Raw genomic sequence first — 26,640 nt, forward strand, 5'->3', positions numbered from 1 at the left:
ACAGTTTGTCAGACACAACCCCAAACACAGACACTCCGATGGATATTATTTGTGTCTGACACACACAGACACACACTGTTCCGCTAGCTCTCACACACGACCCAGGAAACCTACACATTACATACAACCCAGTGAATTTCTCCCACGCTGGGAGGAGGTAATACCACCATGTCGGCCAAGCACACAAACACCCTCGTCATGTGATCAGACTTTGCATCGAAAATGTAGGGAAGTCTTCATCGTTCTATGTTTCTTCGCTCCTCTCCCTGAAGGATTTAACCATATATATGTGGAATAATTTCATCAACCATGCTCTGTCCCGATGGACGCTTTCCACTTTAAACACTTAACGGGCTAAATAAATAATGATGGTTTGGACACTGAGTGTGTGTGTGTTAACGTTAACAGCACCAGCCACTAGCCCCAGGTCCCACAGCAGCAGGAGTCCTTAAAGCGAATAATTTGCTTCCGTTCAGGCCGCCACACTGTAGCCATTCGCCAAGCAGATTATGGGCCTTTAAGTAGCAGCCAGGCCTGAAATGTGACTCTAGGGCCCACAGGCTGACAGGGAGGAGGCACGATTCCTTAGAGAGAAACAGTGGGACAGGGACAGATAGGGATGGGGACTGACAGTGTGAAGAAAACAACACATTTATACATATGAATGCAAAAGAAAGAAGGAAGCAGAGACGAGGTAGTGTGGGTTCTATTGAAGATAAAGGCGTGAGCACAGAGCAAGCTCCTCCCTCGCCTAATGACATGGGTATAGAAAGGTACGAAAATTCAAAACTGATTCTGCACAAAGTGAATAACTTCCAGGTGTCGATGGAAACAAGACATCTAAACGTTTCACTACTGTTAAAACAGTGCTGTTACATAAAATTCAAAATGCAGCGAGGCTGATCCCTAATGCTTTAACAAAGCAAAAATAGCCCCATTGTCACATATTGCAAGGTAAGATAAAAAAAAAAAATAAATAAATAACAAAATCAGAAGATCAGAGGGACATCACTTGTGCATTTGTTCCTTACCTGTAGTTGATTCAAGCAGCTGTCATGTTTTGATAAATTTGGAGTAAGTGTGTGTGTGCAGTGCATACCACAAGCAATGACAGAGTAAGAGATGCTGCTTACCTGGAATGACGAGTTCCAGTCACTGAAGAAAGCACCTGCGCCAGCACCTTGTCATCTAACCAGCTCACTGTGGTGGCTCCTTCTACTTCTACCTCTCCATCCTTAACAAGGTAAAACAAACAGAGTTTCACAAACTTTATGAACTCACTTTAGGAGGACAAAGTGGGTATTAACATTCACATTTTACTACTGGATTACGACACCTGAAGCATTTGGTTTACATGAAGTAGTGTCAAGAAAATCAGTTACCAGCCTAGAGGGCTAAAGAAAGAAGTACACAGAACATGGTTTGTATTACTACCTCTTCTTCTCTCCAGTACTCTTTATTTACAACCTCACCAATCTATTCCCATTAAGGGCTGCTGCACAACACACCTATTCTACTGCATCACTAAAGTGCTGTCCCATCACTTAAGAATCAGTAAAAACTGGATAAATATGCAAAGCACGTTTGCTAAAACCCAAAATGTCACATTTTCTTCTTGATACAAGAATCAGAAACAGAGTGTGACACACATCAGTTTCTATACTGATCAAATAGCTAGATGGAGTGAAGTAAGTGTGTGTGTGTGTGTGTGTGTGTGTGTGTGGTGTGTGTGTGTGTGTGTGTGTGTGTGTGTGTGTGTGTGTGTGTGTGTGTGTGTGTGTGTGTGTGTGTGTGTGTGTGTGTGTGTGTGTGTGTGTGTGTGTGTGTGTGTGTGTGTGTGTGTGTGTGTGTGTGATAATGTCTGTTCAGAGCCTTCATCCTTGGTTTGGAGCTTACAGTGATAACCCCATTAGGATATGAGGCTTTAATTTAAACAGCTTTCCGGACAAAAAAAAAAAAAAAAAATCAATAACATCTTCCCCTAAACCTCTCCTTCCTCCTTTTTCTTTGTAATCTCAGCACGTTTTGATTCAACTTTACATCCGTGAATTCACTCTAAACAGAGCCAAGGGCTAGTAAAACCCAGGAGAAAGTAAGGAGACACCATCAGTTGATCTATCGTGCCATCGCCTCACTCCAGAGGACAGAAACATCCCCCCCTCCCCGAAATGACATCTGAACATCAATACATGGTCCCCGCCCCTCCAATGTGACAGTAAAAGCCGTATTGATTTCCACCCATATTAAGGATACTGCTGGGAGCAATTTAAACATACAAGCTGAAGTGTTCCGGCACAGTCATGAGTGATGTCTTTCAGCGTGTATAATCATGTCGACGCCTTGCATTTTTGGACGAGCAAGAGTCCGGATCATGGAAATGAAAAGGGACGGAATGACCTCTGATAGCTAACAGAAAGGGGAAATGACGACAATCTTAAGGGTTGACAAATAAAAAAAACAACTAACAAAAACACGAGTGGTAGCGTTGAACTGTAAGTTAGACTGAGGTTGAGTTGTTGTTTACAGAGGCCTTCTTAGTGCTAAACCTAGCAACCTAGGCTAAAAAAACACCTGTTCCTGCTGCAGACAGCAAATAGGTGAGTTTTACAGGTGAGGTAGATTTAGATTTAGACTTGGACTTTATTAATCCCACAGTGGGGAAATTCAGTTGTTACAGCAGCAAAGAAACACAAATAAGGGGCACACAATAAGACAACATTTACAAATGTTACTATACATACAGTAAGATAGATAAAAAGAATAAGAGCAGTGAATAAATAAATACACACACGCACACACAAACTATATATACAGTGGTGTGAAAAAGTGTTTGCCCCCTTCCTGATTTCTTATTTTTTTGCATGTCTGTCACACTTAAATGTTTCAGATCATCAAACAAATGTAAATATTAGTCAAAGATAACACAAGTAAACACAAAATGCAGTTTTTAAATGAAGGTTTTTATTATCAAGGGAGAAAAAAAAAAAATCCAAAAAAATCCAAACCCACATTTGGCAGAGATAAAAAATAAATAAAAATACATGCATTTGTATAAGAAGCTACACAAAAACATAATACAAGTGTCCGGGGTAATATCCCCAAATTATGATTATGAGTATTATCGCTAGTCATACTGTTATCGTTCTTTGACATTTGAAAATATAACATTGATATATATATAAATCTTTTTTTTACTAGTTTGCTAAAGACGATAAATGAATAATCTGTACAAGTGTAGACTATTGTGAAACTGTTCAGTGTACTAATACACTGTACTCTAACAACCTTGTGTCTCCTTCTGAATGTGAGGTAACTGCTAGCAACATCATTCATGACCCTCCTATTTACACTACGAAGACAGATGCACACGGGCACTACAGATGCGCAAGCAAATACTTGCACACATACACACCCACTCAGTTCATCCAGATTTCCTGTTCCCCAACTGTGCAGCAGTGCTGAGGCCATGTATCCTGATGGCACTGATGGTGCTTCATGCAGCCCTCAGGTCTCTGAAGGTTAACTCCCTGACCTCTGTGGTCTCCTGGCTGAGGGCTGCTGTGATAGATCGACCTGCTCACCCAGAGAGAGGCTGTCCTATTTAGCTCATCAGAGAGAGCTCACAGTACTATAGTCTAACCATTGTTTCACACAAATAATAAATGGAACTCAATATTTCTGTAGTAACGGTACTAATAAGGTTTAGCTCAGTGTTGGAAGGTTAGGTGACCTTCAATGTGTTAGCCGTCCCTACAGATTCTTCCGCATATACGGCTTGTAATGGCGGTTCAATATCATGTAATCTAAGGTAATATTTATAGCTGAAATATTGATTTTATTGGATTTATTATGTCTGGCACAAATTCACATGAGTACTTAATGTGGGCAGTACAGTATATGTCAATTTTTGTGTATTTGTAATTTCCATGTACAGTTCCATATTTGTACTATTGTACACTATTTAATTATAGGCTAGTTCTAAAGAATAGTGGCATATATACTCAGAATTTATTCTTTGCTGTTATACTGTACACAAAACTACACATTGTGCTACATCTGGCCTTGATACCATTACTAATAAAGACTAAAGTGCATAACTGATATAAGTGAATAAATGAAGTGCACCTGTAACTCAAGAATATATGTATTTGTGTGGGCATGGCCTTCAATCAACAGTGATTCTTTCTGTTTGGGGCCCATTCGCACTGCCTGCGAGGCATTTTCACACAATATGCCACCTGGGGGAACCTACCATGTGAATTAGTAAAGGTGGAGGGGAAGGAAGGCAGAGGAAAAACAGTGGGGGATGAAAAAGGGCGCCACGAAGCAAGAAAGCAGAATGAAACATAGGGCTATGACGCGGATGAAAGACTGCAAGGGAATCAGAGAGAAACCATTTTTCCGGACAAAACTAAATAGCATCACATTCAGTGTTACGAAACAATCAAAGCCTAGGTGAGACCTGAGCGCGCGTGCACTTGAACTTGGCTAAATGTTGCTCTTGAGCATGTGATAGGCGCCGGGAAAAACAAGCCATTAGAGCCGGTTCAGGTAAACAAAATAGGACTCCAGCAGGAACAAGCAACACTGAAGGGCTGGGGGGGGGGGGGGGGGGGGGGGGGTATGTTGGTGGGCGTCTTTGAAGTGGCTCAGAGTATTCCCCTGACACTTCTGAGATATTTATTTGAATAATGTGCAGATTCACACCCGAGTGAGCAGAGATCTGTACAGTGGGTGGGAAGATGACAGGGTTTAATTTCCAACTCTACTGAGGAGTAGTAAGAGCGAAGGAGGAAGAGAGGGGAAAGAGAGACAGGGGAATTAAAGAGAGACACAGAGGGGGGAGAGAAATAAAGAGCGAGATATGAGATGAGGAAGGTAGATGGAGGTATATCGGATTCCCTAAAAACATTTTGACATTTTAAACCTAAAGCAGTTTGCAGGCAGTAAATAAAGGGAAGGGAATCAATAGCAGTCAGTGATAAGGGGATAAAGCAGCTAAATATGAAATACAGCCTAACAAAATGGTATGGATTTCCAATGGGGCCACGTGACACAAGCTGCTTTGAAATGCAAATAGTAACTTATGCACATTGTCCTTCCCAGGCCTGGTCACCTATTGATCGGCTAAAACAAATTCTATTGATCATTGAATATTTAATGCCGATAATTAAATCTCTCATGGAGGTACTTACACCCCATTTCCAGTTTTCATCGTCTTACTCAGGAGACCTGCCTTTGACTCACTGAAGCTCCAGGGCTGCTCTCTGAAGAATAGCATGCAGCTAATTGCAATAAAACTAGATATTGAGCTCACGTTGAGAATAATGCACAGCCTGTTTCCTGTCACCCTGCATGTCCTCACCAGGGAAGAGACATGTATTCTAAAAAATGTAAGGTGAAAATCACCTTGTACCATCCTAAATAAGGCGGCCAATTATCAGCAAATGTAGAACAATGTTCGTGCCTTATGCAACATTTCAGAGAATTAATGTGCTGAGAATTAAACGCAATTTGAACCCAATGTGCTGCTAAAATTCTTCAGTGGCTTTTAGTAAAGAATTAATCAAGCAACTTGGTGGGAAATGATGCAAAATCCCATGTATGTGTTAAATTGTCACACATACACATCGATGCCCACGAGTACATGGACATACTGTATTTACAGTGCGGTAAAAAAAACTATTAGACCACTACTAAAGAATGTTTTGCATTTGTTTCAAATTTAATAGAATTACTTTCATTACAAATGATATTATGAACTTAACGCTTTTGGTGAAATATTAAATGTCTGACAAAGGTGCATGAAATTTTTGAATATCTTTGTTTCCCCTACTTTTTCTTCAATGACAGCAGCACTCGAGCTGCATGGACCCTAAGTTAAAGCATAACCCATGTGATCCCAGCATGATCTGACAATGTTCCAAAGAGCTTCTTGTGATTTCAGAGGAGTTGAGTTTAGGAGACTGTGGAGGACAATCTGTGACACTCAGCACTCCTTGCAAAGCTGTGAGGTGTGTCTGAGCTCATTTTCATGCAACAGTATGAATCCTTTACAAAAATACAAAGCAGAGTGTAGAGTGAAGAATCTTCTCCTCGGTGTAAATGATTTACTGCAAGTGTCCAACTCCAGAATAGACAAAACACCTTAAGACTGGAATTTTCCCTCCACCGTGTTTCATGTTTTTTTTTTTTGGTTTGATACAATGCGGTATCACTCTCTCTCTACTGTTCGCCTCCTGACATGCACCCTTCTGTTACTGCCACAGATCTGCTGGTATGTCGTAGCTCACCAAGCGTTGGGTCTTCTGTCCCTCCAGAAAGGTGGATTAGAATTTGCTATTTGTCCATTATTAGACCACTTGAAGCAAAGTTTAGTATATACTTTGAGATCTGGTTTGCTTTTTTTGGTACATCTACATCGATTCCATGCAATTCAATTCAATTTTCAATTCAATTGTATTTATATAGCGCCAAATCACAACACAGGTTATTTCATGGCACTTAACACATTAAAGTCCTTACAGCAGAACTTTAAAGCATTATACATAGAAAGCCAACAATTTGGTTTAAGTGCTACAGTGCACTTATAAAAACATACTGCTTCTGGAAAACAGACATCTGTTTTCTTGTGTATATTGTGTGTGTTTTTTAATTTATTAATGGAAAAATTGTTCTAAGCTCTTCGCTATCTCTAAAACCACAAAGTACGCTTGTGTTTCTGACTTTGTTACAAAAGCAAAATGCAAAGTGTTAAAAATCCAGCTTTATAATCACTAAAGATGTTTGTACTGGATACATTAAGTTCATATCAGCTTTTTATATTTGACCAGTTTTGACATCAAACAACCTAAATAATACCCAAGATGTCCAGTTGTTGCTCTCAGCTCTCAGGAGCCTCTTCTCTCCTCCTTTCAGGTGCTGCAAACTAAAAATGTCCTTCCACTGATGCGGCAAAAAATGTGAGAAAAAAAAAAATAATCTGCTTAATTGACTGAAATAATTCATGACATTAAGAGACTGGCAAACAGGAAAAGGTTGCTGTCAGGATAGCATTAGAGGGCAGCTCTCACTGCATGGGCCAGTGTTAAACAAAGTGCCAATCAATAGCCCTTTTATTAGTGACCGCAATCAATGTACCGGTGACTCAGTGAGCCAATTAACGCTATCGACCGCCTGGCAGAAGAAAGAGAAGAAGAGAAGGGGACGAGGGCGAAGGATTGAGATAGCAGAGAAAGTATGGGAGACGAGAGCAGAGGATGAGCTGCAGTGCCTTCCTCAGGTCTCGTTTTCCTTCTCATCTGAAGGGATGTGTGTGTGTGTGTGTGTGTGTGTGTGTGTGTGTGTGTGTGTGTGTGTGTGTGTGTGTGTGTGTGTGTGTGTGTGTGTGTGTGTGTGTGTGTGTGTGTGTGTGTGTGTGTGTGGAGGTGGTGTCTGTGGAGTGAGAAGACCAGATTCCCACCAAGTGAGAGGCCCCAGTGGTCTGCGGCTGAGGACAACCTGACAGAAAGCAGAGACCCCCTATCTCCCAGGAGGAAGTGAGTGTGTAGCGGTGGCTGGTGTGTGTGTGTGTGTGTGTGCGTGTGTGTGTGTGTGTGTGTGTGTGTGTGTGTGTGTGTGTGTGTGTGTGTGTGTGTGTGTGTGGTGGGGGAGTTCAGGGGAAGCCCCCCCCCCCCCCACACACACACACACACACCACCACCACCCCATCCATGCACATCATTTTCTAGCACTGGGGCTGAGCTGCACTGGGAACGCCGCACTACTCGCCTTCTCACCGCTGGTTCTGAATAGTAATGAGGTCACAGCGCTGTAAGGTCTCTGTGCACGCTCAACTCCAACCTAACTCCCCAAGAGGCTGACCGCTGTGTGTCTGTGTGTGTCTGTGTGTGTCTGTGTGTGTCTGTGTGTGTGTGATATAACCTAGGATTGGGAACATATATTACATAATTTCCTCCTGTCGCTGTATGAAACACAAAAACTGCATGTGACATTAACTGTCAGGACTTGGGGATTTGTCTGAGCTGTACTGTTGATACAGACCAATAATGTCCTCATGAGTGTAATCACTAATGAGTGGATTATCATTGTCCTGTGAAAACCATGTATTTCCAAAATATAAACTTTTCTGGAGCTGAGGAAAACAGATGTTTTCAGCTTAGGGTATTTTTCTTTGGTTGAATCTGACTTGAATATGTTGGAAATAATTTGTGCTTCAAACAGGCTGATTGGTTTTCTGATTTCTTATATTTCATATTGATTTTATTTGTATTAGTTTATTTGTCATGAAATGTTGATCAACAAGAAAAAGGGGTTTGTAAATGTCCTAAAGTGAGCATAAAAGGTTAGTTTTCAACTGTTTTCTGTGGCCAAATGCAAAAAAAAAAAAAACAAGTAAAAGAAGGCCATATTTAAAAAAAAAAAAAGTTAAACATAAAAAGGAGCAAGTATAAAATCAGCAATAACACAAGGCCGTTCTCCATAAACCACATTATTCTGTAGGAAACCTCTTTCTTCTCCATTATATGCTTCTTAAATTTGTTGTCCGTCACTAAGTTTGAGGCATCTGCCTTCAATATCTACTCTGATAACTTCAACGCTAAACTCAAATATTATTATGATAATTTCTGCAGCAATAAATTCACACCTTCTCAGTAGCAGAGGGGCACTCATGCATTCAACCCCCCGCCCCAGTATTTTTCTTCTGGGTCTCCTGTTCCCAAGGAGAAGTGGGTCAGGAGGACGTCTGGTTCATGTCAGCTGGCAGTGTAGCACTTTTCTCGGGGGTTATCAGGCTCTCGCTATCAGGCTGTGGTTTGAACATGGACCTCTCCTTCCTGAAGGAAACCCTCCGAACCAGCGCGTCGACAACTTGAGGAGGTGCCAGGGAGAGAGAAGGGAGGAAGGCCTGGGGGGAAGCTGGGAGGAAGAGGATGGAGACAAGGATGAGTGAGGGAGCGACTTAAGGAAATGACAACGTGTGTGAAGCGATACAGCCCCAGTAAGAAGTATCACACCCTGTGGGAGGTCCTGCAACTGTCCCTGATGACCCTCAATGTAAACAATCTGTACATTCAATTTTAGAATAAAGTGTATTGTATTATCCTATTGAAATTCTACACATCCTTTTACAAGTAGGCTACATAAGTGATGTCAATAATTTGGAAATACTTCATGTCGGTACAATCATTTGTAAAACTAAAAACTGGAGAATATTTACCATGTTGGAAAATAGCATGAGTGGTTTTAACATGTGTTTCAATACAATATTGTGTGTGCGATATTATTTGCTATAGTATGTATTAATCATTCTGCATTTATATGATGTTGGTTCTTGGAGAAGCACCTCTTATAATAAAATGTCCATGTATATACTTGTATAAATATAATGTTATCAGTTCTAATCAAACATGGCAAAACACACGTGAAAAAGAAATTACTAGAGTCTAACAATACTGAAAAATAATAAGGAAAAAGTACATATAATCTTTTTTACCATACAACACATGTAAGTGTTACTTTTCCTTCACAGATTTTGAGCCTTTAACAAAGGAATATAATGCTATTTAATGATGCTGTCACAAAAAGAAAATAATTAAAAGTAATGTCCTGCTATTGATCATTACCTTTTAAACCCCACAATACCTCAGCACATCTGAATCAGTCCAATTAAGCGTAACAAATTATAACTTGTGCTCATTCCTACTGTCCCATCTCACATCTTTGTCTCTTTCTTTTGTAATGACATTATTAACACGTATACCACAGTCCACAGTTGTATACATTTTCAACTTCTAATGAAATGTAGTGTTTTAGTCTTGTAAGGATCTCAGATATCTACTGCTCTGGATTACAATAGTGCTGAGTCAGGCAGGGACACAGGTGAGCACACAGAGTGAGAGAGAGAATATAATTTACTCTACAAGTCTCCGGTATGTGAGACTGGAAAGGTGCCCATCTCAAGATACACACTTCGCCTGAACTGCTGTAGTGCTTCTACAGATTGTAGGTATGCAAAGGTCAAAACAGGCTAAGCACAGTGAGCTGATAGAGGGAGAGAGGGAGCTGGATGTAAATGCAGTCAGGCTCATCCCACAGATATGGACTTCATCCACAGTATAATAGTGGGATGCTACACTGCTTACCAAGATAAACTCAGACAAGATAGGTGAAGCCTGAGGACATTAAGAGCAGACCAGAAAAAAAAGAGAAACAAAATTAAAAGAAGGATGTTAGAGAGAAAGAAGGAGACTGGAAAAGGGAGGGACAGAGGTACAGAAAGGCGGAGCAGTCTATGAGAATGCAGCCAGCCGTTTGTGATGTGGGAGTTTCAGATGAAGCGGAGCGAAGCAGGTCCCAAAGCCGGGGCTAAATGAGTAGATTAGAGGACCGCACAGTGGTATCACGCTTCCACTGCATTTACTCTGCTGCAGGCAAAGGTCAAGCACGTATACTCATCATTTATTTTTCTCACTGTGAGAGTACTCTATTAGGGTTTTGGGCCAGAGTGTGACAATGAATAGTTTAAAGGAGCAATGTGTAAAAATGAAGTCCAATCTTGTAACACCATGTTGTACATCAACGGGTTTGGTTGAATATTCCGTATTCATGCCCTGCATTTGGTTAGTAGTTGCCTTTGTTTTACATAGATTTTTATTCTAAAGTTAGACTGTCTGGATCCAGTAGTTGATCGATAAAACAAAAGATGACCAATTAAGCCTATACATTTATGTTGTCGCTTGCTTATCTCCGTTAATCTTTTTGTTTTGTTTTTTCAAAATTAGAGTAGCAAGACAACAGCCATGGCAAAACCGTATATCAACACCATTTGAGATGTATTTTTGTATTTGTGGCGGCATTAGCTGCAACAAAGTTCCGTTTCATCCAGACAAAGTCAGTACATCTGGTTTGTTTACTTCACAAAGTTGCCTGAATTTGGGAAACGGACAACGAGCTAGTTGGGCTCGTCATACACAACTATTCCAACTAGTCTGAATCACGCATCAACAAACAGCAAACTAAACTTGTTAACATTGTAAGTAACATTATACAGATGTGGATGAGGAAAGAAATTCATCTGCGGAGTTCCACTGGATGCGCACCCTGAGTGAGAGGCACACAGAGATTCAGTTGTATCTCAATCTGCATACATACAAAAGTACACTGGCTAATGTGAGTCCATAAGTGCGTTCACAGTGACATGTGTGGCAACATGCAGTGCAGTACGAGTACCAGGATGGTGTACTAACAACGGTCAAAAAGTTGAGAATGAAATGCCGTACACCTCTCGGCCTCAACAGAAGCCATCATGGAGAAGAGGGACAGCGGCCGGGGAAGCTGCAGCGGTTGCGGAGCACTGCACTATTCAGAGGGAAGTTGTACACTTACACACAAAACCGATAATATATTGATCTCAGTTTTTGTAATATTTGAACATTATTTTGTGGCACCCAATTCATTAATTAATTCATAAGCATGAATTATTGTTTACCTTGGATGGAGAGTAGAGCAGTCAATTATTTCCTAATGTCCTGACAGAATCTGTATATATAGTCAATCTCATTGTACAACTGTATTACATTATTTGAACTATACTCAGGTGCAAGTGCTTCCTTCAGTTGCTATTGTTTACACATTGTGATAAAAAAAACAACAACAACACAATAATGAACAGATATCCTAAGTGTTATTATTTGTTGTCATTCTTGTTGCTCCCAGGTAAAGCCGTTGCTCCACTCTGCCAGTGACGTGCACGTCAGTCTTTATGTGTTCTTTCCCTTATTTAGCCTAAAGGTAACACCGTATATTTACTCTCAACACCTTGGGGTGACACTGTTGTGCTTGCCGTTTGGAATTTAAGCTGTTCTCCCTACCAAAGAGCTGTTTTACAGCCCCATCAGACGCCGCCTGTGTCGATTTGTTTTCCCACTAGCAATGTAAACACGACACTTGTTGAAGGACCCTCATTCACCATATATTTAAACGAAATGCTCTCACATCCCACCCTCGCCCCGGGCACCACTTTTCTTTCCATATTTTGCATCTTATCATTCTCAGAATAAAAACCCTTGTCATATTTAAGGTATGTCTACATTGTAGATATCGCGACTTCAAAAGAGAAAACATCTTGAACTGAACAGGAAAGAGGGTTCAAAAAGGAGCCAAGTTATGTTTCAAGGATACTGCACCCTTATTACAAATCATCGGTGTTACTCCAGAGAAAGGGGCCTTGTGGAGACCTGATCCAGTCCTCGAGCTTACTCTAAAGTAAGCTTGACAATCTGCAAATCAGAAATTAGCCCTAACAAGCCAAAGTTGAAACAAAAGTGTGCATGTTTTTTTTTCTGTAATCTGATGATCTATTGGCTATGAGGCCAAGGTCAGGGTTCACCCAGCAACCATGTACAAAGCTCGTTTACATTAACCAGTGAAAAGGCTAATCAAAGGTATATGATTTCACCCTCTCTACGGTTAACAGGATCTTTTGATGTTGGCAACCATGTAACATCTGCTTTTAAGTTGGATGAATTGAGGGAGCCCCATTCTTTTTTTTCATTCCAAGGTAGATCCACTTTGTATGATGGAAAAAGAAGGAAAAATCTTTTCTGAGGTCAGCTTGAATTGAGAAAAAAGGAAAATGAAAGGAAAAGGGAATAACCATGTCCGAATGGAAATCCAACTAATGAGGCAGAAATTTTAGGAAGCAAAAAAGCATAACATCTTGCAGGTTGACACTGGGTTTTATTAGTGAGTCTCTGTGTTTTCTGCTCACTTAATCAGACGCAATGGAAGTCATAAAATCACCAAGAAACAAGGTATTTTACTGTTTAGATTCCAGTCCTCAGATCAGGGACGCAGGTTTTGTCCTATTGTGACTTGCTGGGTGCTGAGCTTGTCAAGGACCAACCCCTCAATGGATGTCAGGTTTTTGTCCATGGATGCGAAAATATACCATCATTAGTTCTGCAGCCTGACACGATGTGGCTGCAGAGGAACTGAAGACCAAGACAAATGTTGCAGCAAAAAAAAAGAAAAAAAAAAAAAGAAGAAATGTTTAGCTGCATCTGGATCTGGTTGGGAGTCAACCATGGAGGGACCTCCACTGGCTAAGCAGCAAATGAGGAACAGAGGCTCCAAACGATTGAACTGTCATTGGTAGACTTGTGATTTCCATCCTATGAGAGGCTCTGGCTGAGACCTGGGTATCTGTGCAGCTTACACAAAGATCTGTCTGGTACCAGTTAGTCGTGAGCTGGCACACTTATGAAATCAATCAGGTCAATTGTATGATACCTGCAGCCAAACCAGAGCTAAGTGATGATGACTACCAGTTGATCACTACGTCTTTTTTTTTTTTTTTTTTTTTTTTTTAGGATCAGGGTGTGCAATCAAAGCAAAAAAAAAAAGTTCCTGCAGTAACATGTTTTTCATCTGTGTAATACAAGACTAATTCACCTAGCTACATAACTTTGCTTTTTCCTTCCGTCAGTGTTGCCTTGACCTGTGGGGGTAAAATCAAAGTGGATATGCGAGGGTTTTAGGAAGAAAGACATTTCCCCCCCACCCCCACTTCACCAGGCCTCTGAACTTTAAACTGAACTTTTTGCATGTGTTAAACCCTACATTGATGTTATCGAAATTGACACCGCTATGCTTTGAGAGAAAAGAAAGCAGCTCAGCATTCTGCACCGTACGTACACCCACGTTTTACGCACGCACACACACACCCACTGAAAAGTTCACTGTCCAAACTCACTGCCAGGAACAGAGAAGAAAAATCCAAAACAATCTTCTTTTTTTCTTTTTTTTTTTAAAGAAGAGCAAATCTAACTGTCAGCTCAGTGAGGATTATTCCACCACGGTTGGCTCCCCTATTTCCCCACCGTAATCCACCCAAAAAACTCTTGGTGAAGCCTTTCAAAACAATTTATGCAAACAAACATCAAGCTCGGCTATTTGTATTGGCACCATTGCGCAGTAAACCAGACTGAACCAGGACCAGATGGAGCCGGGCCCTTCTTCTGTCTCCATGTGGTGCAACACCAGAGGCAGCTCAGCAGACACTCTCGACGCAGAGCACTGTCTTCTGTAATGGAGAGTGTTTCAATATTTAGACCACTTCTCATCACTTTCCCCACTTCTGGGTGTGTATGTGTATATGTGTAATGGATTGCCACAAGATAGGATGAAACAACAAGGAAACATTGCAACTATTTCTTTATCGTATTGTGTCAAAATATTTTTTTCCCCACAAATTTTTACTTGCTTCCAGAATGTATCCTAAAGCAGGCTGATACACTCACGTCCTTCAGGTCTCATACTGAGCATGCTCTTTGATTACTTCCTACTCAACTCTTGACCTCACATAATGGCAAATTTATAACAAGAGATTACACTAAATGTTAATAACCATTTGCTTATAGTTTAAAGCTGCACTGCATAACATACAAGATCCCTTGCTGAGAACTTATGGCTCTACTTGAGAGAAAAGATGCCGATATGTACCATGACTGGCCTGGTGTTGACAGCAGTGGCTGGGCTGTGGCCGGTGAGAGAGAGAGAGAGAGAGAGAGAGAGAGAGAGAGAGAGAGAGAGAGAGAGAGAGAGAGAGAGAGAGAGAGAGAGAGAGAGAGAGAGAGAGAGAGAGAGAGAGAGAGAGAGAGAGAGAGAGAGAGAGAGAGAGAGAGAGAGAGAGAGAGAGAGAGAGAGAGAGAGAGAGAGAGAGAGAGAGAGAGAGAGAGAGAGAGAGAGAGAGAGAGAGAGAGAGAGAGAGAGAGAGAGAGAGAGAGAGAGAGAGAGAGAGAGAGAGAGAGAGAGAGAGAGAGAGAGAGAGAGAGAGAGAGAGAGAGAGAGAATTGGACTGACAGTAATAGGAACTGTCTCTCTGCCTCTGCGGGCCCTAGAGATGGGCCACAATCCTGCCACAGATTTAGCAGCTGCAGTCAGATGGAAACCATGTAACTGCAATTTTCCTCATCTTCCTTTTTCTTTCCCCTGTTTGAACACTGACATGATCATTTATGAGTTGAGTGAATTTCATGACCCTCGGGCCCTTGAAAGCTGGTCAACCGCCAATATGCGATTTCAGAAATACATGGTTGTCAATGAGAAAATGAGCGCTCCATTCGTCATTCCAGAGGAACTTGTTTTTGTGCAGATACATGTACTTACCCGACAGCGGCGTTTTGCTGCTGCTGGCGCCCCGCCTTAAGGGAAAGTTCGGTTTGAAGTCAGCATCCATCTTGACAAAGACCACACATACACAAACACGGGTGTAAGCAGCCGGGAGGTAGCTGACACAGCCTCCTTATTGCCGGCGACTGAAAATACATATTTGATCACATCCACGTCCAAATGTGAACATGCACAAGAAGATCCACGCAATGCCACCACAGCGGCTTTGACACGCCCAGAATAGACATGTACACACACCACTCGCCGACAAGAACACACATAGAAAAAGAGCCGAAGGCCTCCACATAAAAGACGGCACATGGATACACACATCGTATGATCGACCCACAGCTTACCTGTACACACACACACACACGCGCACACACGCACACACACACACACACACACACACACACACACACACACACACACACACACACACACACACACACACACACACACACGCACGCACACACACACACGCACGCACACGCGCACACGCACACACGCACATGCACATCTCCAGACACCCCGGGGAGAAAATAGACACATTCCTCCCACTCATTCTCCATCGTTCTATCTCTCTTACACACACCTACACTCACACAAGCTGAGCGAGCCAGGCTCTCTCTCCATAAGCAGTTATTTCCCAGAGTTACTGCCAGCACTCCCTCTCTCTCTCAGTGACAAGCTACAAATCCCTGACACCACCACTGATGATAGCTTTATAGTAGAGCCTCAAGGGGACTCTGCCAGCCAGCACACACAAACAACATGCACATGCCTTCTCTGTCTTCTTCTCGATCTCACTCCCTCTCTCAGGGAGCCCCGGGGGGCCTCTGGGACATGTGGTTCCCAACCAAAAAAAACCCCCAAAAAACATTTGCCTAGGGTTTGTTTGAGTTAAACATCTGACTACAAGCAATCAAAGTGACAATGGTACAAATGAAACACCAATTATGCCCATCCACTCATGTACAAATCCATGTTTAAATTTTGGGGAAACAAAACCAAATGAATAGAAGTGTAATTATGTTCTTTCAAAATACACACTGTCTTTTAAAAACTCAAGATACCAATCAAAGCATGCCACAACACAGTGGCACTACTTATACAGCAGTCAAACTTCTTCTGTCATCACACACAATTATCCTTTTCTTCTCCACGCCGAATTGATTTATTGAAACAATCATCGTGATGTCATACTCACCCTATCCCTTTTTTACTGTGTTTGATGAAGCTCTAATGACTCCCTCTGTGCTGTAATTACTCGTCAACCCTGGAGATGTTTGTTTTGGTGTTAACCGGCCACTGCTGTGACCATATCCTCCGCGGTGCTATTATTTCTCATTACAATATTTATTACTTTTCCTTCCATTTTGGATAATTTAGCAGTACTAATAATTCTCTTCATGGGGGGAAGTTTGTGTGTATGCAGTGTGTATATATGTGTGTGTGTGTATGTAATAATTCAAGATCGCAAGGGCCTCGGATTTATTGGCATACCAATTTGGCTTTAATGAGATCACACACCTCCAGGTAGGTGCTGCTTCATCCCCTGCTCGGCTCGGGGTTCACCCTCCGTCTCTCCGTCTGTCTGCCCTTATTACCATTTCATACACCCCCCCCCCCACCCGCCCCCTTCTACCTCCACCACAATCACCACCGCTGCTCCTGCTGCTGCCCCCCATCTGATGAAAAACCAGAGAGGCTTTGTGTGGTTCATTAAGTCAGCATAGGAAATGTATTAAGTAGGAGAATAGGGCTGGGAGCTATTGAGTGTTGACTTAACCTTTCCAGTTTTTTGTTTTTTTTCCACCCAGTGATGCTTCTAATGGAGAATGCGTGCATTACTCAGTCTCATTAGTAATCACTAGAATCAGTCAGAACAAGATAAAATGGAGGTTCGGGTCTGCTTATTCCCTAAATAACATGCGTTAATGTACTATAAGGGTGAATGCCTTTGTCTGCTAGTAGTTAAGTCTTTTATTACATGACCATTCGTGGGTCAAATGATATGTCTTCAAACTGCAACTGCCAAAGTTTGTTGAAAGATGAGGCATGGTTGGGTTTTTGTTCTTTTTGTTTGTTTTCTCAAGATGACAATGAAGGTATCGAGTATGCAAAACACAGAAAATCACACTTAACTTACTTGCTATACAGTTTTGGGAGTTTTGGTTCTCTGTTTGTTGTCCCTTCTGTCATTGTTCCCATAAATGTGATACTCCAAAGAAGAGGATGTGGAATTTTTCCACTTTCTTTCCTGGTTATATTTGAACAAATTTGATATTAATTATGCGTGATTTAAACCAGGAGCATGAATTCAACATCATTTTGTTGCTATCAGGAGTTACCAGAGTTGCTCCTGCAGCATTAATACTGTGTAGTACTCTAACACCACAACATGGCAGACTTTGCCTAAAATAATTTTACTCATGAAAAATAAAAGTGGGAAAACAAAGCACTGCCACTGGCAGCCACTTAGCTGTTGAAAACAAAACCTTGTTAAAAGGTGATTACTAAGTAGTCCAGACAGACCACTATAAAGAAATGGCTCAATGTTGAGTTGTCACACATTTTCGAGGGAAGGGCATTGTGGTCAGTCTGCCATTACAATTAGCGTTCATTTCGGCCTTATTCAGTGAGATCTACACTGACTGCTGGACATGCATTATGCATGAGTCTGTCCATATGTACTTGGGCCATCATGCATGCCCTTGTAGAAATGCATCGACCACCGGCATGCAATTACACTTAACTTGTTTCAACCTTCGCTATGTTCTCCTGTAATGATGGTTTAGGCTGAAATTGTGCGTTTTCCACATTTGATAGCAGTCATTAATGGATACTAGAGAGTTAAAAGTGTTACATTTGCTTATTAATACAATCTTTAATTGAAACTCTCATTAATGTCCAGTACTGTACATCTACACATAAAACCTTGGATACAGATTTTCAAACAGTGCTGAACTGTTCCTTTAGATGTTGAGAACATCTCCAATACTTCTTCAGTTCAATAAAATGTTAAGCAAATCATTTGGTGATCTGAAAATTGCCCTGTCACAAAGATCAAAACGGGTCTGTTTTTTCTCATCTCTGGAAAAGTAGCTGTTCTGCAGATTTGTTTGCTCATTCAGATATATGGTCCAGCTCACTTTAAATAGGTCTGTTTTATTGCCCAGTCACTTTTTTTTTGTCTTCAGCTACCCTTCCTAACGTTTTTATTCCTTCCACAAGAATGTATTTAGGAAATGCAGTGATGTTATAATCAAATTGTCTTTGTTTGTATCTAATTTATTGTAAGGTACTCGGTTTGCAGAGTGTAGTGTGAGTTTTGAGAACTAAAAATATTGGGTGTAAGCCTGGCTCTAAGTTGAAATATCAATAAGTGAGACTGCAGTATGATGTTGAACATAAACAAGTTGAAAAGTTGGAAAAAAAACCATGAATAATTCTACTCCATGAAAATTTAAATGCAGTTTGGTAACATGAGGAATGATGAAGGATCAGGATCTGATATCCAACAAGTTCCCTGCTGGAGTTTAGTTGCCCTTCAGAAGAAATAAGCACTTGTCTGGACCAAAGGCGTGGTGCGTGAGAGCTTCTATTGCCTGTGGGCGTTAAAAAATGGCACTTCCCAGAGCCTGGACCATGACCACTCTGTCCACTTTATCTCTGTGGAGAATCTCGGGAGATCTCATCTTCATCTCCCACACGCGGCTCTTTAGCGCCCCTCGGAGAGAAAGCCCGTAATCGCAGATGCGTCTCATGGGGAGTAAACGCTATTCATCAGTCAGAGGAAGTCAGGGCACTGGGAAATGTGACGCAAGGTGTCAGTCGTGACAGTGGAAAACTTACACCGCTCTAGACAGTCAGAAACGGGCAGATCATATGCCTCAGTAGGACTGCTCATCGTCGTCACTTTCAATACAAATATAGTGCGTTTAAGGGAAATAAATAGTCCCCCTCTCCGTCCCAGCTCAACACACGAGGACAGGGCACAGCTTGTTTATGTTTACAGGATAGAGGGAGAGAACTGGTGATGGTTGATCTGATAATCGAATAAGGCTTAACATTATTTCTAGTTTCATTCACTGTGAGGCAGCATCATTCCTTACCCATCTTTCAAGTGAGCATCATTCAATTAAAATGCAATTCTCGTCGCCCCCATGCACGGATATTTAATTAGACTGGGGAGCACGGCTTCCAATGTTTTTTTTTTCTAGCACAGCTCTTCGGATTTCACCTCTAAGGCATATTTTCACTATGTTACTCGTTGGTTAAACAAGGGCATGTATCCATTTGTTAATTGATACAATTACGCATTACGCGTAATGGTCACGTAGGTCTCCAGGCGCGCATCAATCACTGGTCTATTGACCTGCCAAAAAACCCTCTAACCGCTCCTGCTGGGACTGCCCCTCTCTCTAATAGAGAAAGATAGAAACATCATCCTCATTAACTCCGGGATGGACCTCTGGCCAGAGAGCCAGAGGCGAACAGAGGTCGAGATTAAAAAATTAAAAAAAAAGGTATACAAGGTGTATATTCAAGCAGCTTTAGCTGTGGTGGGTTGTAACTCAAATAAACATCAGTCTTTTTTCATCTGAAAACAGAAGGAGACTTTACTATCTTGTGTGATTTCTGTTTGTTCTGAAAAGAAAAAAAAATAATGTGGTAACTCACAAGTCATAAAAAAAAGCCAAAAACATCCCCAATGTTTCTTTTTTTCTAATTTATTTAACTTCACAAAGGATTTACATGTGTTCCATTCTTGCAATTCAATAATAATGAACAGCAGTGCACATTTTTCTGAGACTTTTTCTCAGAAAATCGGTGAAACATTCTATTACAAAAGCGGGACAAGGCTGTGTACAGTGCACCTTAAGAAAACCCTGTTGGACGTGATTGGCAAAGACATTATTCTATCCTTGGTACCCTGCCGTTCCGGGATTACAGTGACGTCACGCTGATACCCTTGCATGGATGAATGCTAAAGAACTATAGAGCCACAAATAATAGCACAAGCAGAGTCCATATCTTGGAAGACTTACGTTATCCTTTAAGCCTCCTTCAGCTAACACAACAACAATTTTTTTTTTGCATTTAATGACGCTTAATTTCATTTCTTATCGGGTCCTTTGGGGGGGATTATTCATTCATATAAAACAATCTGCAGCTGGTTCCAGCCTAAAGTCTCCCTCCTATGAGTGAAGTCATCTATTATTGAGCGAAAGGCCGTGCGTGGAAATGTGTGTAAGACGGTGGATTTGAAGTAGAATTGGTTGCAATCGATCAAGGGTGAAGAATATTCCTGATGGTAACAAAAGAAGCAGCTATGTCTTTCTCGCAATTTGGATACCCGTACAATGCAACTTCACAGGTAAGACACTTCGCTTTTTATTTCTTCTAAGTTTTAGTGTACACACAAACCAGTGACTTTCTGCATGTTTTATTTTATTTCTCTAAACAGAGGACTTTTCTCTTATAGAAAACATCAATGCACGAGTGACTGCTTTGACAGTATTGACAGCTATTTTCGCGCGGTGCTTTTGTTGTTGAACCAAATATCGATATACACGCACCCGTGTCCAATTACACTGAATTATGAATGAACTCACGTGTTTTTCTGATGACAATAGAGATGAATGTCACCTTTTGCACACTGCGAAGTGTAATTGGGCTGTTACGCATGCTGTACACACTCGCAAACTTTCTATTTAAAAAAAAAAATCACTGTGATGTGTAGGAATTAGATTATTTTGAAAGCTTTTAAAACGTCATTAAATCGGTTTATTTACATTTTGAGACACTATTATTGCTCACGGTGACAAGTTCGGAGAAGTTCATGTCGATGAGGGGACAGAAGTTGCTCTGCTGGCAAAGTTACCACCCAACTTTTAGTTTGATAATATTTCAACGTTCGGCACAATATCAATGCAATTTAAACCATTTGAATTTGAAATGAAGCGGTGGGTAACTTGACACAGACTTGTCTTTTCCTGTAGAGAAATTATAAATTTGTAGTCAGTGACAAACTGGAGCAGGTCACTTTTACGCACGTATTGCGCACAACTCTTCTCTGTCTTAATATTCTATGAAAACAATTATCTATGTTATTTACTGGCATATACAGTATTAAATTCAGAATTTTATTAAGTCGTGAAAAAATACAACGATGAGATGCAGCACGTAGCAGTTATTTCCGATTCAAGCTACTTTTTCTAATTGCAGGAATTCTCTGAAAAGTGACTTACCTTGAAGTAAGGCGGGTCACAAGTTAAGACAATGATACCTGCTTCATGATATTTCAACTGATGTGCACCAAAGACGAACGAAAGCAGCTCACATTATTTCACTCGTTTTAAGATTTCACATCTTAACACCACAGCAACTTGTTCAGATGGAAATCGTTTTGCAATGCATAACCCACAGTCACTTCAGAGTTGTCACAGACATCCAGATAAGAGCCGAAACAGCTCCAATGACCATGTCTGTCCACGATTCTCTTTATGCAGTTTTTCGTGTCGGCAAACCCCAGTACGACTTGCTGCGATTCGATTTCCAGGTCGGTCTCTGACGGGACAAGCAGCTCCCAGACCGCCGCTGCCGCCGCCGCCGCCGCCTCCTTCTGCTGCCCGTCCTACGAGAACCGGCTCCTGGCAAGCAGCCGGACGGAGCTGAACGCGGCGCTGGGGATGTACAGCTCTCCCTACGCCGCAGCGGCGGCAGCCAGCCAGAACTACGCCAACTACTTCCCCTACAGCACCGACCCATCCGCTATCTACTCCACTCTGGTGGGCTCATCTGACACGCCAAGGGGGGGCGGGGGGGCTCTGGTTGATCGATCAACTGGGTTTATCAATTTATCTCACACTGCAAACATATCCGTCTCGACAAGCCGTTTAATCCAGCAGCCATTCTCATCTTCTACAGTAACATGAAGTCAAAAACGATGCCACTGAAATGAGGGGAGAAAGTGTAGAAGCAGAGGAACTTATTTGATTCAAATGTCATTTTATTAATATAAAACAACCCTCCTCATTGTGCTTTGTATCAGAAATATTGGCACTTGTTTCTGTTACTGGAGCAGCTGTTGGGAAAAAAAGGGATATTATATTGATCCACTGTCAGAAATGTTTACTTGAAAAAAGTGGATTGGATGAAGGACTAAATGATTTGTTAAATGGACATTTTGCAGTGCAGCAGAAAGTTGATCTTATTTTAAAGCCAGCTAAAATTGATTGTCCATAGAAATTATGTGCATTATACCTGAAAACAATAGTAACATTTAAAATATAACATCATGGAAAATACAATTTTGTATGTATTTCTTATGACATTATACATTTAAACTGTTAAAAATACATTTAAGACATTGATGTCATGTATGGGAATGATTTTTTAGCTCAAGTCACCCTTAATTTGAAGGGTTTACCTGTGGTCTAAGAGCTTAAAACTGCTATGTGAATGCTGTGATTCTTTAAAAAAAATATATTTAAAATGCTGATAAATAACCTTGAAGTCTCCAACTAAAGTGTTTCCAGCAACTAATAACACCCTTTTCTTCTTTTGTAGAATCCACAATATGACATTAAGGACAGCACGGGCACTTTACACTCTGGCATCACTCAAACCGCTGCATACTACCCTTATGATCACTCGTTGGGACAGTATCAATACGACAGGTGAGTTCGACATTCATTTCTGCCCGGTATATGTAATATGAGCTTGAGCGAACAAAGGTCAGAGTGTAACTCCACACTGATGCCCGCCTGGAGTGAAGCTGTATATATTTCTAACAGCAAGGACTCAGGGTATAGGATGTCTGAGAGTGTAGTCTAAGATATACTTCACTAACTGCACTAATGGTGACTGTCTGTGTGTGTGTGTGTGTGTGTGTGTGTGTGTGTGTGTGTGTGTGTGTGTGTGTGTGTGTGTGTGTGTGTGTGTGTGTGTGTGTGTGTGTGTGTGTGTGTGTGTGTGTGTGTGTGTGTGTGTGTGTGTGTCTCCAGATACGGGACAGTAGACTTTAATGGCTCAGCCAGAAGAAAGAACGCTACACGCGAAACCACCAGCACCCTGAAAACATGGTTGTACGAGCACCGCAAGAACCCCTACCCAACCAAGGGCGAGAAGATCATGCTGGCCATTATCACCAAAATGACCCTCACCCAGGTGTCCACCTGGTTCGCCAACGCCAGGAGGAGGCTAAAGAAGGAGAACAAGATGACCTGGTCTCCAAAGAATAAGGCGAACGATGACAGGAAGGACGATCTGACCAAGAGCGACCAGGACTGTGTCACCAAAGGTAAACATTTGTCTACTTTCTGTTGGCCAACTGTCACTTAATCTTTCTCAAGGTTAGATATGGTTAGTGAGACTAAACTTCAGCAAATGTAGTTGCCTCCTAAATTTCTCGAAGGAAACAATGCAGGTTGGCAAGTTAAAAGTATATTAAAAGTTTTCCAAACAAACTTTCTCAAAGGAAATTACAACACAACCTAATTTGTTTTTCTTTCTTGCAGATTCTAGTGATTGCAAGGAGGAGAAGGATCTGCATCTGAGTGACCTGGAGGACATGGACGAGGACGACTGTGACAAGCTGGACAGTGACTGTGAAAAGGTGGCAGCAGATGAGCAGGACCTCCAGAGGGCCATGGCAATATCTGGAGCTCCTCCAAAAAGAGACTGCAGCTCGGAGCTGCACCTGAGTTTAACTAACAGCTTCCACTCATTCCCCTGTGCCATCAAAAGTGTCACCACCCTCCCTCCTCTCCCGTCTGACTTCCTGGATCCCGTAGTGTCCAAGGCGCCCTCCTCGACTGGCCCGGCAGCAGGAACGTTGTCCCTGTCTCACTTTGAAGCATCGGATAAACCACGGATTTGGTCTCTGGCGCGTACGGCTGCTTCGGGGGTCATACTGAGCCCTCAGCAGCACGGCTCTGAGCTGAGGACAGGCAACTCAACCGGGGACTGCCAGCTACAGAGCACCAGACTCACCGGGGCTCCAGCTGGACAGTGTGGGGGCATGAGGGGCCTCCATGAATCTAGCAGTGTCACTGACGCTGAGAGCCCCTTCCCTGAGGGCTCGTCCTTGCACTCAAAAGTCTACGGCACTAACAGCTACAGTCACAAGGGCCTCCAACTTCAGTGTTCACCCTATGCTGCACTTCCTGACGCATGTCAATACTCCACTATTGAAGGTATGCCTTTTACCTGCTGAGTTTACCATAAAGGATGACAGGGGGACACGAGCAGACACTAATTTACATTGTTAAATACTGCACTATTCAAAAATGTTTGGCATTCGAAATTGAAATTAAAGGGGCTTGAAGTAACAAGACACTCTCTGTCAACTTGCTTGCAACTTGAGGCAACTTTCTTAAGATGTGCTTTTATTTGGGTGGGCAGGATTCTCTGGCGGCAAAGCAGAGACACAGTCATCTGACCTCAGTGAAGCCTGTGGGACCGTGCAGGATGACAAGGTCATTGCGTTCAGACCGGTGATGAAGAGGTGAAGCAGGTGAGAGTATGCACTGGACTGGAAGGAACCCGTGAAGTCATGACACACACATACACACACACTTCCACATGAGGCGAGGAAAAACATCATCAAATACTCACGGATGTAGACCTTATTATTTTTTTATAATATATGTGGCAACATCTTTTTTATTTTTATTTTATATTATCTGAATATAAAGATTGCAGATTGACAAGAAAGGTTACTAATATGCATTATGTCAAAAGTTATTTGCAAAACCCAAATCAAAATATGAGACTTTTTTTTAATATAACAATTAACTTTTATTTGAAGACACATTCCTAATATTAAGATTATTTATTCCTTTTCATTTTGGAGTTAATGTGAACCCCTGCTGTATTTGTCCTCCCTCCTAGATCACTGGAAAGTGAACCACAATTAGTAATGGGACATTTCTTATGCACTAAAGGACACTGGCCGAGTGGCGGCCTCAATATGACACTTGGGAGCTACCTGGCGCTGCTGCAGTGAGAGCTGTCAAACTGTGGGCGTGGCTATCATTTTGCACAACATTGTTTTTATGGTGTTAAAGACTTTATGCAAAAATTCTAGATGCAAAGGATATGGCCAAATAAAAAAAAAAAGGGCCGAATTTGTGTAATGGCAATCGTGTAGTGTAGCAAACTTATTTATTTCTCTCTATGTATTATTTTGTTATGTCGTTCTTATTTAACGTGTTAATTGGTTGGATTTGTATCTCCTTAAAGTATTTTGTTTCATGTTTCGTTTCACTGTGGCTTCGTGTCATTTTGGCTGATGTAAAAGAGAAAAGCTTGTCGGACTTAAAGCTGACTATAAAGGACTGGATCTGCTGTGTTTACGCGTGGACTTAAAGATTTGTTGTCATTGTGTTCCAAATGTGCGCTTCTCCTGTGTTTGCCATTCATGGATATTTTTTTTTTCTAACAATACATTGTTTTTTCCAAGAACTCTGTGTCGTGGTTATTTATAGCGCCCGGCGTCCCCATCAGCCAATTAAAAAACATTTGCGGATGTGCATTTGATCAAAGTTTTTAGTCTTGACTCGACGCATGAAGCCGCAGCGCTGATGACGGGTCATAATTCAGAGGAGGACGTGAGTGAAATCCACAAGTTGTGGAAGAAAGGGGACATCATCTCTCTGTTGTCAGCATCTAATCAGAAGTGGCATCAAACACTTTGTTACTGTTCAGGCCGAGCAACGAGGCAGGAACATGGGAAGAATGCTGCTTTGTCCCCTGTGTAGCGAGCCGCTGCACTAACTTAACATTGTGTTAATTAAAAGGTCATTTGTAGGATCAAACCCAGCAGAGAAATTCACATGGTCCCTCAGAGTCCCTTTGATTCGCCTGTTTTGCCTATGGACCAACTCATTATGGGCTAACTCCTCTGCCTCTCCTCCATGCAGCTGTAATAAAATGATCACTGTAGTGGATGATTCGTGCTGACGCTCTGAAAAACTTTCTCATCTTCACATTTCGAACTTCTTAAATCAAACTTTGACATTTACTACTTCCGTGGTAAACGTCAAGGGGGGGGGGGGGGGGGGGGTGCCGTGCAAAGTAATTGCTGTTGGGATATTGATTTTGACGCACTATTCTTCTGCACAATTTCCAAAATAAATATTAAACTTGACAATTCAATAAACTTGTGTTACTTTACATGCAACACAGACCACTTTTTAACAGCCTGTTTGCCTGAAACTAGGAGGAAAAAACTAACAAATGTGTGATACAAATATCGAATCAATGATTTTCTGATGTAGACAAGAGAGGGTCTGTTTTGTTTTGTTTCTGCCTTGATCTCCAGTCCTGATTTCTGCAACCACTAAATCATTTTCACATCAGCAGGCAAAGATTAAGATTTTCTGACTAAATCTGATTCCAGACTACCACCGAAACAACACCTGCAAATAGTCTCCACCCTCACAAAAAAAAACC

At 41.6% G+C, this 26,640-nt stretch overlaps 1 protein-coding gene and 1 long non-coding RNA gene across 3 annotated transcripts in view; one reads left to right on the forward strand and one right to left on the reverse strand.

Annotated features, from left to right (window-relative positions):
• LOC138616265 (uncharacterized) overlaps positions 1–26,640 on the reverse strand; it is a 244,587-nt gene that overhangs the window by 29,389 nt on the left and 188,558 nt on the right. The gene's annotated exons all lie outside the window — the stretch shown is intronic.
• Positions 20,214–25,613, forward strand: irx6a (iroquois homeobox 6a). 2 transcript variants are annotated; one of them, XM_069690261.1, is made up of 7 exons: positions 20,214–20,557; positions 21,693–21,971; positions 22,753–22,862; positions 23,190–23,485; positions 23,703–24,380; positions 24,589–24,700; positions 25,078–25,613. In XM_069690261.1, exons 1-6 carry the CDS (start codon positions 20,492–20,494, stop codon positions 24,693–24,695), a joined length of 1,536 nt encoding a protein of 511 aa, XP_069546362.1. In that variant the 5' UTR covers positions 20,214–20,491; the 3' UTR covers positions 24,696–24,700; positions 25,078–25,613. The 2 variants fall into 2 exon arrangements, with proteins under 2 accessions (XP_069546362.1, XP_069546363.1); XM_069690262.1 differs by having other exon boundaries at positions 21,743–21,971.

This window comes from Brachyistius frenatus, unplaced genomic scaffold (assembly GCF_029030835.1).
Source record: "Brachyistius frenatus isolate BFR_SWC_R1_liver_20210118 unplaced genomic scaffold, ASM2903083v1 Contig_9, whole genome shotgun sequence".
Taxonomy (NCBI): Eukaryota; Metazoa; Chordata; class Actinopteri; family Embiotocidae; genus Brachyistius; species Brachyistius frenatus.